The 15,954-nt window shown below is 31.5% G+C and overlaps 6 protein-coding genes across 10 annotated transcripts in view; 3 read left to right on the forward strand and 3 right to left on the reverse strand.

Moving 5' to 3' along the window:
* LOC100649040 (GRAM domain-containing protein 2A) overlaps window positions 1–1,442 on the reverse strand; it is a 78,819-nt gene extending 77,377 nt beyond the window's left edge. For all 4 annotated transcript variants that reach the window (XM_012318508.3, XM_012318507.3, XM_003402271.4 and 1 more), the window contains exon 1: window positions 654–1,442. In XM_012318508.3, coding sequence (XP_012173898.1) covers window positions 654–738 — 85 coding nt within the window. In that variant the 5' untranslated portion in view covers window positions 739–1,442. The remainder of the gene's footprint in view (window positions 1–653) is intronic.
* A 153-nt stretch (window positions 1,443–1,595) lies between these two features.
* On the reverse strand, window positions 1,596–5,155 carry LOC100649158 (protein prenyltransferase alpha subunit repeat-containing protein 1). Its single transcript, XM_003402272.4, has 2 exons — window positions 4,960–5,155; window positions 1,596–3,950 (listed from the first exon to the last, which is right to left on the reverse strand). Exons 1-2 carry the CDS (start codon window positions 5,034–5,036, stop codon window positions 2,726–2,728), a joined length of 1,302 nt encoding a protein of 433 aa, XP_003402320.2. The 5' UTR covers window positions 5,037–5,155; the 3' UTR covers window positions 1,596–2,725.
* Window positions 5,156–5,702: 547 nt separating this feature from the next.
* On the forward strand, window positions 5,703–7,246 carry LOC125384602 (tubulin-specific chaperone A-like). The gene is made up of 2 exons (XM_012318505.3): window positions 5,703–6,013; window positions 6,288–7,246. The coding sequence occupies exons 1-2, from the start codon at window positions 5,884–5,886 to the stop codon at window positions 6,512–6,514; spliced, it is 357 nt and encodes a 118-aa protein (XP_012173895.1). The 5' UTR covers window positions 5,703–5,883; the 3' UTR covers window positions 6,515–7,246.
* On the forward strand, window positions 6,711–8,174 carry LOC100648920 (programmed cell death protein 7). Its single transcript, XM_012318506.3, has 3 exons — window positions 6,711–7,545; window positions 7,617–7,821; window positions 7,890–8,174. Exons 1-3 carry the CDS (start codon window positions 6,711–6,713, stop codon window positions 8,011–8,013), a joined length of 1,164 nt encoding a protein of 387 aa, XP_012173896.2. The 3' UTR covers window positions 8,014–8,174.
* A 70-nt stretch (window positions 8,175–8,244) lies between these two features.
* LOC100648806 (U3 small nucleolar RNA-associated protein 15 homolog) lies at window positions 8,245–10,436 on the reverse strand. The gene is made up of 5 exons (XM_012318504.3): window positions 10,301–10,436; window positions 9,520–10,102; window positions 9,206–9,426; window positions 8,664–9,099; window positions 8,245–8,570 (listed from the first exon to the last, which is right to left on the reverse strand). Exons 1-5 carry the CDS (start codon window positions 10,388–10,390, stop codon window positions 8,335–8,337), a joined length of 1,566 nt encoding a protein of 521 aa, XP_012173894.1. The 5' UTR covers window positions 10,391–10,436; the 3' UTR covers window positions 8,245–8,334.
* A 287-nt stretch (window positions 10,437–10,723) lies between these two features.
* On the forward strand, window positions 10,724–15,936 carry LOC100648696 (DDB1- and CUL4-associated factor 12 homolog). Of its 2 annotated transcripts, XR_002308690.2 has the most exons (8): window positions 10,724–10,864; window positions 10,995–11,209; window positions 11,317–11,772; window positions 11,874–12,104; window positions 12,176–12,460; window positions 12,549–12,714; window positions 12,968–13,118; window positions 13,182–13,314. XR_002308690.2 is itself a non-coding variant. In XM_003402268.3 (7 exons), exons 2-7 carry the CDS (start codon window positions 11,124–11,126, stop codon window positions 13,335–13,337), a joined length of 1,380 nt encoding a protein of 459 aa, XP_003402316.1. In that variant the 5' UTR covers window positions 10,724–10,864; window positions 10,995–11,123; the 3' UTR covers window positions 13,338–15,936. The 2 variants fall into 2 exon arrangements, 1 of the variants encoding a protein (XP_003402316.1); XM_003402268.3 differs by lacking the exon at window positions 12,968–13,118 and having other exon boundaries at window positions 13,182–15,936.
* The last annotated feature ends 18 nt before the right edge of the window (window positions 15,937–15,954 follow it).

A 15,954-nucleotide genomic window follows, 5' to 3' on the forward strand; every position in this document is an offset into this window, starting at 1 on the left:
TAATAATGAAAAGTATAATTTAACAAAAAGTAGCTTAGTATTTTAGTTAATAAGTATGTTATATTGCATTAAGGTGTATACGACATACGTTAAACGTTGTGATAATTTAATAGCTAAAGATTGTGTGTAATCAACAGAAAGATAAGATTCGCCCACTTTTATTGTAACAAAGAACATTTACTGCCTGCTTTCACAATATTACTAGCCTTTTACGTAAGAAATTCCGTATGGTGTATTGCGACAATATCCTCGCGAATATATCTAAGATTTCAAAATGCAAAAAACAATAGTTTCAATCAAAATAATCAAACACGATATACTTAAATATCTAAAAAATAATTAAATTCACCAAATTGAAAAATCGAGCTTTCCGCCAACGTTCAAATCTTCCAACTAGGTACGCTTGTAACGCAAGCTATAAATACTCGCGCGGTATAGAACATCGATATAAAATAGTAATTACTTATCCATGAATACCAACAAACCAAGAAAATACTACGACGTTTGTAACCTATAACGTCTTATACAATAAAAGTATTAAAATGAATTATTTTATAAAAAATTTCCAAAAACTAATTATTGACTAAACGATCGTTGGTTATTATAAAGTTATTGTAGATAATGTAATAAGCAACGAAAGAAGTTCGGCTTACCTTTGTTTTGAGCGATTTCCATCTGGTTCTGTTTGGAGAAATCATTGAGGTTATTTTGAAACGTGGATCCGGCATCAGACGTCATCGATTCACCTTTCGATATATGTATTCGATTTTGGATAAATGAGCGAAGAGAAAACAACTCGTCCGACCCGCCACTGCACACCTTGTCACGTTACCTCCTCGAGTGGAATTTCTGAGGATACCTATCGACCAACTCGTCGTACCTCGTGGCACAATCGAACTCATCGACCAATGGACGTAATAGACAATAGTCACGTGCAAGTTTCGACAATATATTAAGGGTAATCCATTGACAATGATATGTCTAATATAATATACGAATTTCTTTTGATTCCTTGAACGTATATCAATGTATTGCATACAACTCATCAAAACTTACCGACTAATCGTTTGAATGACGAATGTGTTGTTGACTGCTTACTAACTAGAATCATCATATGTCGGTTAATATCGTATATAAATACGTAGGATGGCATTATTGTACATTGGAAGACACGAAACTGTCTTGAAAGAACTAAAACAACGATATTTATAGGTATTCTTACTACATCCCACAGCATTTAATAGCGATGTTCTTAATCATTAATTGTAGCATGTTTTCATAAATGCAGTACAATTACATAAAAGGATAAATGCATGGTATCTTCTTGGATCGACTTCACGTGCATCGACGTAAATAACGTTTGTAATCATACTATTGAAGACGTGCAATTTCCCGCGGATTTTGCGTTCTCTGTTCTCTCTTACACGTGTGAACGTTAATTGCGAGAGTTGAAGGGTATTGAAAGATTAAGGTCAAGACAAATGGAACGTCGCATTAGGGCCAAGTCCGTTTTATGAGAAAACCTATACGTGATACATATGTACATGTACCAAAGGCGGAGCTGCATCGGTGGACGGTGCATGAAAAGATAAGAATTGTTGTCGACAGGGTTCACTGAACTTTATTAACATGTAACAATGAAACGGAAGTTATAGGACTTGGTGGACAAGAAATCTGGCGATCGCACGCGTTTAACGACCGTTCCCGGTAGACTAACGAGAAATTCAGTCAAAAGTCGAAAGGTTTATTTTTGGTTAGGTTGTCGTGCCAAAGGAGGACAACGTGGCCAATGTCGCATATGTACTAGTGGCGTCAAAACAATTGGCCTGACGACGTAAACGGCCTGCGTTACCGGGCCTCTGTTATTCTACAAGGTGACTAAAAACACATGATTATAAAACTAACATCTTTTTTCTTCTTTCCTTCATATCATATTTTATCAACGTTCGACTATACACATTTATCCCGTGATAATACTTCCCTATAGCCTCAAAAGACACTTTTTTTCTTATTTACCACACAACCATAGGGTACATACTCTCTCAAATGTCGGACAACGTTTAGAAAATCAAACATCGCCCAACTTCTGATTTCTTCTTTTTCTCCGTTAATTCATCACGATACGATATATCGTGCTCGGTTATTGAAAATATCCTTAAATAATACGCGGTAAATGTCTCAAAAATAAGTATCGATACTCATTCCATTTTCATCTACATTGTACATTAGATCTTGCGTTACCGTAAACGATTCTATATCATTTATTTATGTGACAGTGCTGTTCAACTTCGACTCTAGGATGTAGAGAAGAATTCTCCCACTCTGTCGCATATGCTACGCATACACGCTACCAATATGAGTTTCTCGTCTATATCCGTTCGTTTTCAGAGAGAGTTAGAAAGAGAAAGAAATAATATTTGATCTCTTCCCCTTTTTCTTTTCCTCTTATAATATGATGACACGCAAAGGGGGACAAAGTCACATAAGGGGCCCCTCTCGTGGACAGCATTGATTTACGCGCACAGAATTCGCCGCGCAAACAGATCAGACGAGAGAGCATTATTGAGATACAATTCATGAATAAAGTATACGGCTAGGAATTACGTTTGCGTGGAATACGGAATAAGAGAGTTATTGCGTTATTTTTACAATGGCATATCAATGCATATCGATTATTGCGCATATGTTATTTGCCATGCCAAAGTACAACCTCGACTCAACGAAATCACGATCTGATTTCGAACCCGATGCTCTGAAGAAATTTAAAGAACCTCTCAACCAACATCTTCTCGTGTTGATCCCGTTTGGTGGCGAGATCAGCGATCTTGTTGGTGTACGTGCGGAATGCTTGCACGAGAAAATCGTGACACAACATCACATCGTTGTCCGCTAGTAATTTTTGAACATTTTTTCTTTCAACCGATTTGTCATCGGATTGACCGTCGACATTGTGTTCATCTCCGCGACAGAAATGATTCGTCGTCATAAAACGCAGGAGAAGATACGCGAGGAATCTACGATGACACCAGAGAGCCTCGTGATCGTTATACATGCAAATAGCACTGTCATTCGCGCGACATTCTTCCAGCCAATATGACAAAGAACGGAAATACGCTGTTTGATGTTGTTTCGTTCTCGACGAAGGAGTAGTCGCTCTGAATTCCGCGTTCGTTCTACCGAATAACCTCTGCAATTGATGCATGTCCTCTGTATCACTGATGTTCGATTTAACGTAAGCGAAGAGTTCCTCTTTCCATTGCTCCCCGACATCCGGGCACTTTATAAACGGTTCCCTCGGCAGTTCCTTTAATTCGAACATATACTTATTCAGCAGGAACTGTCGATAGGAAAGCCCGCTATAATCCGATACGTGTCGTTGACACCATGCCAGCGAATTCTTCCATTCTGTCTCTAGAGTCGGATAAGCGAATCCACACGATTCACGAAGAGTCATTACATGACGCCTGTGACTCCAGGCATGATAGTTGCTCGCGTATCTATCCGCGCACGTAGTCGCTATATCCAGTTCCCTACAGAAGGGCGATTCCACCGATTCCGGATCGTAATGTCCATCCTTACTGTTTAATATGTACGACAATAACCACCGCCGATAGGCAAACGCCTCGAAACATTTCGGCTTATGATAAAGCACCAATCGTGAGAAAAAGAATTCCTCGGGTGCTTCCAACTTGTGGCTCCTTACTAACTCCCGACGCATATTCCAAAACGTCGTGACGTCTGGATTCAATAACAACGCGCCCAGTAACCATCTTGCTATTGTGCTTGGTTCCTCCCGTCTGTGTTTATTTTGCCGAAGTTCGAAGAGGCGACGATAAGCGTAGCAGTACAGTGGTTGCACGCACCAGGACGCCAACCCGAGACAGTCCTCCTGGTGGAATACAGGCGATTTGTTCTCATTGTCTTCCGCGGGAATTATTTCGAAACTCTTCCTGAAATTTCAAACGAGTCAACGCTTTACTCACGCGAATTCTCGCATTCTATCAACTGCTGCTGTAAAAAGTAACTTAAGAAATGAATAACAATTTTCAATGTACAATAAATATGTCCAATTTATATAACTGAATTGAACAATTTTTATTAACCCTTCTATATCCCTCGGATCATTTTCGGCCCAATTGCGTTTCTCTATTGTTAAAGAATTTTTTAAGTTTGAGCAAATTATACGAAGAGTAGGTTTTTTTCTAGTTTAATTTTTATACTACAATTTTTTTTGAAGCATTACAGCACTATATGCTTATTAAAATAAAAGATACGTTAGAACATAAAAATTCAAAGAGCTTATCAGTGTTAAATAGTATTCAATATAAATAAATACAGGTATAGCAATACATTTAAAAAATGTTTAAATTATATCTCAGAAGAAATGTTATGAATTACATAACAACATAAAGAATAGTTATAGGATAATGTAGGAATAGTACCACCTTTTAGATGTACGTATGTATATGTTATAAAATTATATTTTTAACATATCTGAATTTAGTTTGATATATATTATCATTATTGGTTATTGGTATGTGGTATCCGTGATGCATACAGTTATAATACTTGCAATATACATACATGTTATAATATATATATAATGCACTTTTATACAGTAGAAAGAGAGAGAGAGAGAAAGCATGTTCAATAGTAAGTATTAAGATTTAATAATCGCGATGGCGCCAGTTTCCTATCGTAAATACCAGATACCAACATTGCTAATACTGTATTTACTATGCAAACCTTTTACAAAGCGTCGTATATGCTTATATCCGATTAAAATGTACAACGATGATGTTACGATATAATTTTATCAAAATTAAAACACGCTATGTGAAACGTTGCACCGTCTATACGATAAACACGTTAAGAGACCAAAATCTAAGGATTTAGTGGTACATTTCATAGATATTTTTAAAGACTCCGCCCTCGTAATGTATCTAAGAAAACACTCACAGTGACGGATTCTTCTTCACCACATTTTCGATGTCGGAAAGGATTTTCTCTGCAGCTGGGAAAATATCGTCTTGCATTGTAACCTTGTCACTATTATTCGTTACATGTCTCGGGAAATCAGGTATAAACCGATACACAATTAACCCTTCTGTTTCTCTCACTGCACCTTTCAATGCAGGCACGATGTAGCGTTTTTCTGCGGAAGTGTGGGGGATATACTGCAATACTGTTTGAAGTTTACTGCAAGTCTCGAATGTTCGAAATCAAATGGCGCGAAATTATTACCTCTGAATTATGCTAAGAAAATATTAAATCTACATATATTTCTCTTTTTAAGAAAACAAATTAAATAGATGTAATAATATAAACATGTAGCTTATTATTTTATTCGTAAAACATCTAATTAATATCTTGTTATATATATTTATAGAACAATGACTTATACTACTATTGATATCTATAGAAATATTAACGACAGAATACTCTGTCATACAATATAAGAATAACTGTTAAAATAATAACTTAATCGAAATAAAAACTTTCCCTTTTTAAAACAATAAGTAAATACATTAATACTCACAAAAGATATTTGTTTTAAAAAATGAAGAACACACTTTTTTTCATGCAAGTTTTACACTAATTGATTTTAACGTAATATTTTTATTTTTCAAAATTCGAAAGATATTAAACGTGAATTAGATAATCGATTGAAGTAATCGACATTCTCGATAAGTTCATGTCATAAGAACATAACTTAATGGAATACGACGAGGAGTCTCCGGCTATCAATCGGTATAACCTATACGTTACAAAGTTCCTCTTCATTTCATTTATAGCTATTCATCTTACCTTATAAGGAAAAACTCATTTAATCAGTAAACGCTTCGTTAACTGCATCTGAGGTAAAATATTTAAATTAAAACAATGTCTGATCCTCGTATAAGAACTCTAAAAATTAAGACTGGAGTTGTGAAACGTCTCGCGAAAGAAAAAGTCACTTACGAGAAAGAAGCAGCACAGCAACGTGAAAGAATACAAAAATTAAAGGAACAGGGTGAGAACGCTTGAAAAATGCAGTCGAAAGTTTTTTGTATTTTTTTTGTTATTTCGATCCTTTCAATAGCTGTGTTATTTATTCAAACATTTTCATATCCTTCTTTTTTATTTTTCATTTAATACGCTGAAATATTTACTTGATTAAACAACTGATATATTACTCATTACTATGCCTGTAAATGTATTCAGTACACGAAATGATGCAATAAAAAGTTCACTTTATTTCTATTTCTTTGAAGGGTAATAGTTATCTCACTTTAATTTTATTACAGATAAAGATGGTTATGATATAAAAAAGCAAGAAGAAGTACTTCAAGAATCTCTCATGATGATACCAGATTGTCAACGACGTCTTGTTAAAGCTTTTGAAGAACTTAAAAAAATTTTGGACACAGAACAAGATTTGAAAGAGGTTGAAGATTATATAGAAGCAGAAAAGGTATTGCAAGGAGCAGAAGCTCAACTTCCCAAAGAAGGAGAAATTATGGAGATGTGTTAAAAAAGCAAAGCCTATTGAGTTCTTTAAGACATTGTCGAAAATTGAAAGAACTATATTTTCATGTAAGATAATATAAGATTTGTAAACGAGTTAAAATAATCATTTCATACGTAAAGGAAGTGATAGTATTAAGGTATATTATATTTTTTGAAATTAAATAACTTGAAATTAAGAAATTAAGTAACTCTGAACAATTATGTTTAATAATCAAAGTCGTTTAGAGGATGCTACACAAAGTTGTAGGAATTCATGCTACAATATGTCTTATCCAATAGATCAGTCCATTTATAATGCCAATTATAATATGAATGTATATCAAAATATTGTTTATTCAGTTGCTATATCTGATAATGAGAATGCTACATCAGTAATTAACTTAGGAAGACGACAAGCTGACGAAAGGGATATTGAAAATTTTCTTCTAGAAACTGATCAATCTAATAATATAAATGACCAGAGAAATACCTACAAAAAATCTAAGATTGCAATAACTAAAAATGCTATAACATCAGCATACAAATTAAATGAGAAATTAAAAGTAATTTGTGCAGAGCTTAAAAATAGCCAGCATTTAACAGAAGAAGAATGGCAACAGAAGATAAGTATCTGTAATGCAGCAAAAGAAGAAATTGTTAAATTATTAGAGCCTGTTAGGGATCAGAATTTTTGTAATCAATTAAAAAAAGACTTAGAAAGACGAAAGAAAAAAAGGTTGAGAGAAAAGATGAAAAAGGAAAAATGGAAAAATGAGAAATTAATGAGAATGGAAAGGAGAGCAAAAATGCATGCACAAATTGACTCGTGGATTAGGAAGGAACAAGCTGTAATAGAGAAAGAAAAGCAAGAAGAAAATTTACGTAAAGATGCTGATATGATTTTATTTGATGTTAGAGGGAAAAGAACTGATGCTAGGAAATATCTTGGATTGTTACAAGAATTGCGAAATTTGCGAAATGTTAAGGCCAATATTGCCAGAGCTAGAGGGGAACATTTATCTTCAGCAGCAGATAAAGCATTTAATAATATTATTGGTATTCATTTGTAATAATTATTTTGATAACTATATTTGATAATTACGTCGTAAATATACATATTTTTTTAGCCAAACTAACAGAGCAATGGTCGATGCTTGATCGTGAGTATTCCATAGAGGAACAGGGTTTAAGATTAATGTTGAAAAATGATAATGAAGAAAGAATTGAAAAACAAAAAAGGAGTCTGTTTGATGAGTGGGAAAAAGTATTATTTGGAAGAAAAATAACATCTGATCAATATAATATAGATTTAACCAAACTAATTATTATAAGGTAAACGTAACTATTATCATAATTATATATTATTGCTATTTTCATTACTACAACTGCTTTATTTTTAGAACTGCTTGGGATAAGTATATAAGTACAGACAGCAATGCATCAGCAATACCAATTGGGTGGATAATGCCTGATGAGCCATCCTCTGCTGCCTGGCAAAAATGCTTAAAAAAAGAAGTTTCATGAAATAAACTCATAGTATGCAATTGTAGATTCTAGATTGTGGAAATAAGTAAAATTTGATATTGTCTTAATAATTTATATTATACAAATATAAACAATACACATTATACGCATTTAAATATGATATGATTTAAGAAAAATAAACGCTTCTCTGGTCTACTGAATTTTAAGTATTTATACCCAGAGTTAATTAAATATATCATGATTTGAATGTTCTTTAAAACTGAAAGCGTGTAATGTAATGTTTCAATTTTATTAAAATATGTATTAAAAGCACGTATAGATTTTGTTATGATACATATATCACATTGTATTAAATTATATTCATGCTATACTTAAAATTAAATTTTTTTGAGCTGCACTTGAAGGTTCCAAGGCCTGGACATCTTTCGTTGGTGCAGGAAGTATATTTTCCGCAGCAGACAATATCATATGCAATTTTCCTTGTAATTCTGATAATGCTAGTATTAAATTTTCTTCTTCTTCTAATTTCGCCGCTAAAATGCTAAACATTTTTCGCGGTTCTGCACCAAGTTCGTCCAAATGATCTTCATAAACATCTATTAAGAAGTCGATTTGTGAATAAAATATATACTTTTCGAAACAAGTGCTTTTTAAACAGCAGATATAAAAAGGAAAAATTTACAACATACCCATTAATACATTAGCTACATATAATAAAACTCTTCCAAATCGAATATTTCCTATATATCTATTCAGAAATTTAAGAATATTTACAAGAGATTTGCCATCTCTACCGCTAAGAGCTTGTTTTAAGCCCTGTCTTCTAATAAGTTCCTGCATAAGTGCAACCGTAACATGTGGTACTTTATTTACCACATAACTGGACATGACACAATCTAAAGCTTTTGAATATTCGAACTTTCTTAAACAGGTATCATGTTTGGACATAATTTCTTTCGTTTCTTCATGCACAACAATATCTACTTGAGGTGTATGTAAATTTTTTCCAGAGCGTCTGTATGAAACCTTCTTACATTGCAGTTTTTCACTTTTTACTTCTTCCTCTCTTCTTCTCACAGAAATTAAACCATCAACCATACCAGCTACTATTGTTTCATCATTTGGCTACAATTATAAATTGCATGCAAACTTTCGATTTGTGATTAAGAATACAAAGTATAATGCTATTTTATACTATGATTAAAAATATAAAATGTAATTTTCTTCTTACACTAATTCCTATACTAAGAACTGAATTGGGATAATCCAAGGAATGAACAGTTTTATATGTTCCAGAGTCATAAATTTTTACATGTCGATCCAATGAGCCAGACAAAATCCTGTGTCCATTTGAAGCTATTTTTAAACACGTTACAGTTTTATGATGTTGGGTAATTTTGGCAAGTAATCTGCCACCAGCAAGTGCATCCCAAACTCGAATTTCTGTCCCACCTGTTCACAATTAGGAAAATATAATTAAGTGTATATGTGAAACACCTTTTTATTTAAAAAATATTATATTTTATCAAAATCAAAATAACATACCTGCAGATAAAAATATTCCACCAGAGGGTAAGAATAATAAACTTTCAACAGGAGCTTCATGGTTTACATTAAGAATTTGTTTGTTTGTTCTTGTATCATACATATATATATGTTTGTCATAACCACCAGACAATAATATGTCTGTAGAAATAGGACTAACGGCACCAGCTCTGATATAATCTGAATGTTCATTAAAGGATATTATTTGCTTTTCACTTGGTATATCCCAAACAGCTGCAGTCTTATCATCAGAAAATGAAGCAATATGAAGATTATCTGCAGTGAAGAAAGTTCTATGTATAGCAGCTTTGTGCCCAGAAAAAAGTCGAAGAAGACTTTTTGTGTTGACATCAAAAAGCCTAATTACTGCTTCTTCACCACCAGCACAGATTAGCTTGCCATCATTACGAAAGGATCCACCATAGGCAGCTTCTTTGAATCTACTGAGATTTTTTGTAACTAATTTTGTAATTGGATTGTATACTTGCACTCTGACTGAACAAGTAACAGCAAAATAATGTGGTTCTACCGGCGAAAAATCGATATAATCGATTGGCCCAAATTCTTTAACTAAAACAGGAGCCTGTAGAGCAAATGACACAATCACATTTTTATAAATTTCAATTTCACAATACCTTTAAATAGTTTATTTAATATATAAATAATCGTAAATACTAGTTACTTCTAGGTTAAGTTTTGTACACGTGGGAGCATCATGAATAAACAATACTATATGATTATAGAAAACTTAAAACTGCCTTTGTTGTTACAACATACTTACACTATACTTTTTCCAATATATACTATCCGGAGTAAATTCAGAGTTTGGTCTTGCGAATACTTTAGTATTTATTTTCTTAAAGGACGTCATTTCTTTCAAAATGTCAGCTGTAATAAAATTTAGTAGAGGGAGTAAACTTCTCCTGTTGACAACTGATGGAAGGTGCTCCGTTCGATTTTCCTGACTATCTAAGAATCTATTTCCCTGTTACAATCATTAAATACAGAAACTTCTGAGAATCATTTCAGAAATATTTCGAACGATATGTTTAGAAGATTTCAGTGTGCTTTGTTAAATCTACTATGGTTTTGCTGTTCGTTTCAATATGGCGATGGTTAGTTGCTTAGTGCTTGAACGGTACCTTTGCTTATAATGAATTTCGTGGCTTTTCTTTGTATTCCCTTCTGTTATTTGAATACGAAACCTTGATGTTCATATTATTAACCATAAGTACAGGCAATTTATATAATTATGAAGCCGTGCATCTGATAAAAAGAAAGGATTTCATCCGAAAAGTTTTGCTTAAACAGCACGATAGATTCGGCAATTTGCTGTCCTATTAAGGTTTGTTATATCTCATAAATAATCTCAAAAATGTAGATATTTATAAACGTATCTAACAATCCTCGGAGTCGGGAAACTTATAGTATTTTATAAAGTAAGAGAAGATTTTGGAACCCTACTTCTGTTTCAGTCAAAGAAGAATTGCTGCCAAGATAATTTATTATTTCACTATCTACCAGCCAAGTAAATAAATTTTGTATGCAAGAACATTTAAATATTCTAGTATACATTAATAAATAAATTATAAGATTGTGACATAATGGCTGAAACACAGCGAATGGCTGTTTATGGTAGACATCCTCCTTGTGCTAGTGGAAATCGTTTAGAAGAACGTCGTACTAGAAGGTAAAGGAATATTACAGTACAAATTAGTTATAAAATATCTATTCTAATTTATATTATAAATTACTATTCTGAACAATCTATAATGTAAATTAATTTTTTAAATTTAGATTAGCCTTAAGGTTGGAAAGAAATCGAAAATCAGATAAACCAGATGATTTTATATGTTATGAATCAAGTGATGATGAAGCAGAGACTATAAGTGAAGGAAAACAATTTTTAAGAACTTCCTTTAATTTTGTGGATTATGTACGTGCAAGAGAGACAAACACTAGAGAAGTGAGAAAAATTAATCAAGAATATGGATTTCGACACATATTGACTCATGATTTATTTAAAGAATATTCGGTTAGCTTAAATAATATGAATAAAGTCTTTTGTTCTCAATGGTTAAGTGATAGGCAAGTAGTATTTGGTACAAAATGCAACAAATTGATGGTTTATGACGTAGCAACTCAGAAATTAGACCAAATACCATCTCTACATGGAAGGCAAATTAATCCAGGAGGTGGTGCTGTTCCTGAGCAGCAATGTGGTATACATTCTGTTCAAATCAATCCTTCTAGGTATATGAATAAGACATTTTGTATTCAAATTTAAAATATATAGTTATGTTAGTATAACTTTTATTTATACTAACTTTGTAGTTCGTAATTGTAACTTACAGGACTCTCCTATCAACTGGGGCAAGAAATAGTAATGAAATAGCTATATATAGGCTACCAACATTAGATCCTGTTTGTGTAGGAGAAGGTGGTCATAGAGATTGGATTTTTGACATGTGTTGGCTAGATGATGAATTTTTAGTTTCTGGTTCTCGAGATACCAAAATGGCTTTATGGCGTATAGATAATGATCTTGCTGAAGCTCCTGACAAAGCAGATGTGCCAACACACAGGTTGCATTACATAAAATACAAGTAACGAGTATATATTGTGTGAACATGTTACATTGTTTTATTGTTATTAGGTTGATTCAACCTGTATCTGTTAAAGAATGTAGATCTGCGCAAAAAGTACGTGCGCTTGTCTTTAATAGAACTTACAAAGAAATTGCTGCTATCACTCTGAATAATTTCATACACATCTGGTCTGCTGAGACTTTTAGACAAAAAATATCTAGAAAATTACCAGTTTGTCAAGAAAATGTTTGCCTTGCTGTACAAGATGATGGTGTTTATGCCGTAGGATGCCGTTCTTATACTTTACTTTTAGATGCAAGAACTGTGCAACCTATAAAAAGAATACCTTCACGGTACATGAATTAATTCTAATTTCTTCAAATTTGTTAAAATGTATATGATCTCCACAAACTATACTAAATCATAATATCTTTTTTATAGGTATAGTGGTTGTGGAATCCGATCAGTTAGTTTTCAAGGTTCCGTTTTAACAATTGGAACAGGCTTAGGAATGATGTTCTTTTATGATGTGAGGGCTCAAAAGTATCTCGAGTCTTCAATTAATTCTAACAGAATTGTTGTATTAAAAGCATCAAAGGGATACGTGGTATGTTCTGTTTAGGAATATACAAAAAGCTCGAAAATATCGGGTTAGGAATTCTTTTGCAGGATCAGGAATCCCGAGAGTATCTCGTGACATAAGAACATCAAGAAATTTCCGAAATTTCAAATAGCCGAAGCACGTTTTGAAATAAATATTGTTTAATATAATCGCAAACTGAAGTTTTTGAATTTTATAATATTTTAGAATTTTACATATTATTAAATCTTAATCAAAAGTCTACAATTTTTACTTTTAGAAAATAGTCTAATACAAATACTTTTGATCTATGGTTGTATCGAGTAACATTTATCTTGAAACATATTTCGAGTATACTTATGGGATCCTCATATGACTGAAACGTCGGGTATTAGAGATTTTAGATTCTCGCTAGGACATCTATTTTTTATGTATGTATATTTAAGTTGATCATTTTTGTGTAAATATAATATTTATTTTTATGATAATTTTAGTTTCCTGATGAAGAGTACATAGATGGATTTCAAAATGTGAAATATACACCTGCTATATATACTCATTGCTATGATGGATCAGGAACTCGATTATTCACAGCTGGTGGACCTCTTCCCGTAAATCTATATGGTAATTATGCAGGATTATGGCAATAAAGGTAATTTTAATTAATTAAAGAACTGCATCGATTTTTACGTAAGTAATAAGTTGTACATTTAACTAAACATTATTAAAATTTTATCTCAGGAGGTATATACACCTAATCTAGGTTTAAGAAACGTTTTCTGGTCATTATCATCTTTTATTTTCATGTTTGCATAATTTCACTCCTTTTCTATTTTATTATCTAACGAACTAAACAAAAAATTTTATTTATGTATTAAAATTTTAAGATACTAATATACACTTTTCAAAAATTTTGATACTTTACGAACAAATGAGAAAGTAGAAAAAGATAATAGGAGCATTTTATAATTGAAGGTGTATATATCTCGACTGCCTGAAGAAATAAGTGATAAAAATAAAGATATCCGATTTTTTATCATTTCAATCATATATTTAATACTGAAAGTGAATTTGATTGAATTGTCTCTTATTAATCAACTATATCAGCACCTGCATATGCAGTGTGGAAAAAACCAAATTTAATGTATTATATAAAACCTTGTTATGTAATTTAAAATTGACTCATGATAAATAATAATCCTATGATTGATTTTTTATGAGTGTCTCATTTTATGAGCTTATTACTATCTTATTGTAAAGTTGTTAAGCTAATTTCGTCTTTTAATATAAAATTTTGCTCTAGTATTATTTACTGCATATGAAATTGAACAAATTATTGTATGAAAATCTCATAAAAAATCATACCAATGAATATTGAAGAAAAGTACTTTAAAAATTGCGATTACTAATTTAAATCTTTATATCATCTGCATACAGTGTGACTTTTAAAACCACTTTAATCTGTGTTGTACATTTCTACATCAGAACAATAGAAATGAAAATTTAAAAAGTAATCAACGAATAACACTGCAATGAACATTAAGTTTCTCAGATGCAATCTATCAAGTTGAAATTTTAATACTGGCCTTAGTAGAACAATATACAATGAATATTTGTTATAAAAAAACTTATTTTAGAAAAACAATATCTATTAAAGCCTTTATAATGTATTTCTGTATTACATAATAGAATGTGAAACATATATAATTTTAATCAATGCATGGATTATAAAGCAATATCTTTTAAGTGTATATGGCAATTGTTAAATGAAATGAATTAATCGTTTTGTTAAATGAAATTTAAAAAATATATATTTAATTTATTATCTTCCAAATATTGATTTCTTTGTAACATTTTTTATTAATAATATTATAAATATAAAATTTTAAATCTATTAATTGTAACAATCTGTATTTTACATATGCAAAGATACAGTGGAAATATTTTAAATTGTAATTGCTCAAATTCAATCAAATTGATTATTCATATATTGTATATTTTATGATACAAAGGTATTAAAAAACATCAGCAGTGCATAGTTGCAGTTACAAATAATGGTCCACAACCTGTGATTAATGTGTTTCTTGTATACAATTCAAAATATGTATTTGAACAAACTACAGTCTGTTCCATAAGAGTATGTTGGCAATATAATTGTTAATACACATTTATTTCATATATAATAGGTTCTATTCCCCTAATGATTATTCTCTTTCACATTATCTTGGCATGTGAGACAAAAGTGTATATATTTTTCAAAAGCAATGAACTAAAGCTGTGAATGTTAAAAGACAATTTCCTTGGAGTTTATACTTCATAATAGACTTTTTGTTTACATAAGAAGCTTCTCACTTATGCATTAAAAGTGTTGAATTTTTAGAAAAAATTGATAAATCACTATGTCTTTCTTGTGTTTTTATAATATTGTATCCATTTTTTAACGAACTATGAAGAGTTATGTAAGTATTTAGATATACTTATTTAAAATTCATTCATTCACTTACTTAAAATTCATTTTCTATTCCTTTGGATGAAAACACAGGATGATCGTATCAAATCGTTTTACATATAAAACACTTCATCTCGGAAAGCTCTGTTCTTTTCAGCAACACGAATGAGTCTGAGAGACTTTAAACTAACACGTAGTAGAGAAAATTATTGTATTGAGATTATTGAAACCTATTTTTCATCAGGTATTAATCTTCATAAATATCGTCTAAGTCTATATACTCTTGTAAGACAGACTGTACTTTTAATGAATGAAGTATTATTATAATGATGTTAATTGTGCATAACTACTTTACACATTTGATTGTAAACAGACTTATGTTTGATTTTTGGAATGAACTATATTCGAATTTTGGTGTACTTAAGTCTTAAGCGATGAAGTGAGTTCACCATTATGTTTGTCACTGTCAGATATATTTTAAATTTGTTGATGGTATAAAACGATGCAAGTGCATTTTCAATACTTAGGATAGAACTAACAGATCAAGAAATTGTTGACGTGTAAACAATAAGTAATTGAATTATTAATATAGCACAATGAATATATGTCACCAAACTATATTCTGTGTGTTTTTACATTAACAAATTATAAATTGTTGGCATATAGTCATTCATAAAGTCATTGCATTACATAATAAATAAAAATGTGTGTTGTATTTATAAATTCATGATTAGACTGTACGAACATGTATATGATTATGCATAATGAATGAATACATTGAATACATTTTAACACGATTATCAATATGTACTTTTACT

This window comes from Bombus terrestris, chromosome 6, assembly GCF_910591885.1.
Source record: "Bombus terrestris chromosome 6, iyBomTerr1.2, whole genome shotgun sequence".
Lineage (NCBI taxonomy): Eukaryota > Metazoa > Arthropoda > Insecta > Hymenoptera > Apidae > Bombus > Bombus terrestris.